Genomic DNA, 1,651 nt, shown 5'->3' with positions numbered 1-1,651 from the left:
TAATAATAATGATGATTGTTTTTTCTTCTTGAGATGTATAACTACTTTTGTATGTTTTATACAACTTCATGAAAGAATCTATTTGAGATTGTTTTCCTCATATTTATAGAGCTCACTGAGATATTTTATCTCATCCAAATTATTATTTTTTTTTAGCAGCTGGTGGAACATGAGTCATGGATATTAGCATCAGAAGATCAGTTCCAAACTCCTGAACTTATAAGTTGATCTTTTGTTTTATGATGTAATCAGACAATCGCAGTTTGTTTTCAAGATGTAATATTTTATGAATCTATTAAACATGTTGTAAACTATATTTCTGAATGTAGTTTTCAGTTATGATGGTGATTCTAATTTATTATTCAGTGTTAATCACCTCTGTTTAATTAAGGTGTAAGGATCCAATTATCATATTCTAGACAAATGATAATGGGTCTTACATTTTGGTATCAGAACCATGTCGATCCATTTGGACTATGGATTATGTATTAGGAATTAGAATATCTTTGTTTTACTATACATTCTCATTATCATTTCACGTAATATTAAGTCTGATTAACTTAGTATTTTGTGTATGGTATGCAGAATTATGGCTGAAGGATCTAGGAGGAATCTTGCCCCTGAAGATAGTATGACTCCACCACCCACTGCTGCACCATGGGAAAAGGTTATGGAAGCTATTCAAATACAAGCAACGGCTACCCATAATCTGGTACAACAAATGGCAATGCAAAGAGATAGCACTGCAAATGCCAACAGGGTGTTTTATGATTTTCTTAAGTTACAGCCTCCAACATTCCAGGGCAGCCACAATCCCTCAGAGGCTCAAGCTTGGTTGGATGAGATTAAAAAGGCATTTGAAGTAGTGCCTTGTACTGAAGATCAAAAAGTGGCATTTGCTGCCCATCTACTAAAGGGTGGGGCAGAGTATTGGTGGAGGAGTGCAAAGACTTATTTTCAGACTCAAGGAACCCATATGAATTGGGAACACTTTGAGGTGGCCTTTTTAGACAAGCATTATCCAAAAAGTGCCATAAGACAAAAAGAGTTGGAGTTTGTGCACCTGCAAGACATGTCTGTTGCAGAGTATGTTGCTAACTTTGAAGAATTGGCTAGATTTTCTCCACATGCTCAATATGCACCCACAGAAGAATGGAAGATAAACCAATTTGAATGGGGATTGAGACCTGAAATCAGAGGGAACATAGGCCATATGGAGCTTACTAACTATTCTACTCTTGTACACAAGAGCTACATTGTTGAAGACAATTTAAAGAAGGTACAAGAGGATAGACAGGTTAAGTGGCAACAAAAGAAAGAGTTTGGAAAATTTGGTCAACAATTGAAGGTAAAGACTCCCCAAGGAAAGGGAAAACAAGTATAGACATCCAGTTCCCCAAGAGCAAAGAAATGTCTTAAGTGTGGCAGAGATCATGGGGGAGAGTGCTTGGTTGGAAAACAAGTCTGCTACTACTGCAAACAGCCTGGTCATATGGCTCCCTTTTGCCCAATACGCCAAAAACAAGCAGAGTCCAACCCAAACAAGTCTAACACTGGAAGGGTCTTTGCTCTCAGTGCAAAGAAAGGTATGAATCATAATCTAATAACTGGCACTGGATTCATAAATGAAATTCCTTTAATTGTTATGTTT

The 1,651-nt window shown here is 36.8% G+C and overlaps 1 protein-coding gene across 1 annotated transcript in view; it reads left to right on the top strand.

Annotated features, from left to right (window-relative positions):
* Positions 1-429: 429 nt before the first annotated feature.
* Positions 430-1,651, top strand: part of LOC140920402 (uncharacterized) — a 2,595-nt gene continuing 1,373 nt past the window's right edge. Inside the window, exons 1-3 of the mRNA XM_073368675.1 lie at positions 430-485; positions 586-1,378; positions 1,484-1,586. Coding sequence (XP_073224776.1) covers positions 430-485; positions 586-1,378; positions 1,484-1,586 — 952 coding nt within the window. The remainder of the gene's footprint in view (positions 486-585; positions 1,379-1,483; positions 1,587-1,651) is intronic.

Source organism: Cicer arietinum, chromosome 5, assembly GCF_000331145.2.
Source record: "Cicer arietinum cultivar CDC Frontier isolate Library 1 chromosome 5, Cicar.CDCFrontier_v2.0, whole genome shotgun sequence".
Taxonomy (NCBI): domain Eukaryota; kingdom Viridiplantae; phylum Streptophyta; class Magnoliopsida; order Fabales; family Fabaceae; genus Cicer; species Cicer arietinum.
Note: the sequence above shows the minus strand (reverse complement) of the source record. Positions and strands in the feature narration are given on the sequence as shown.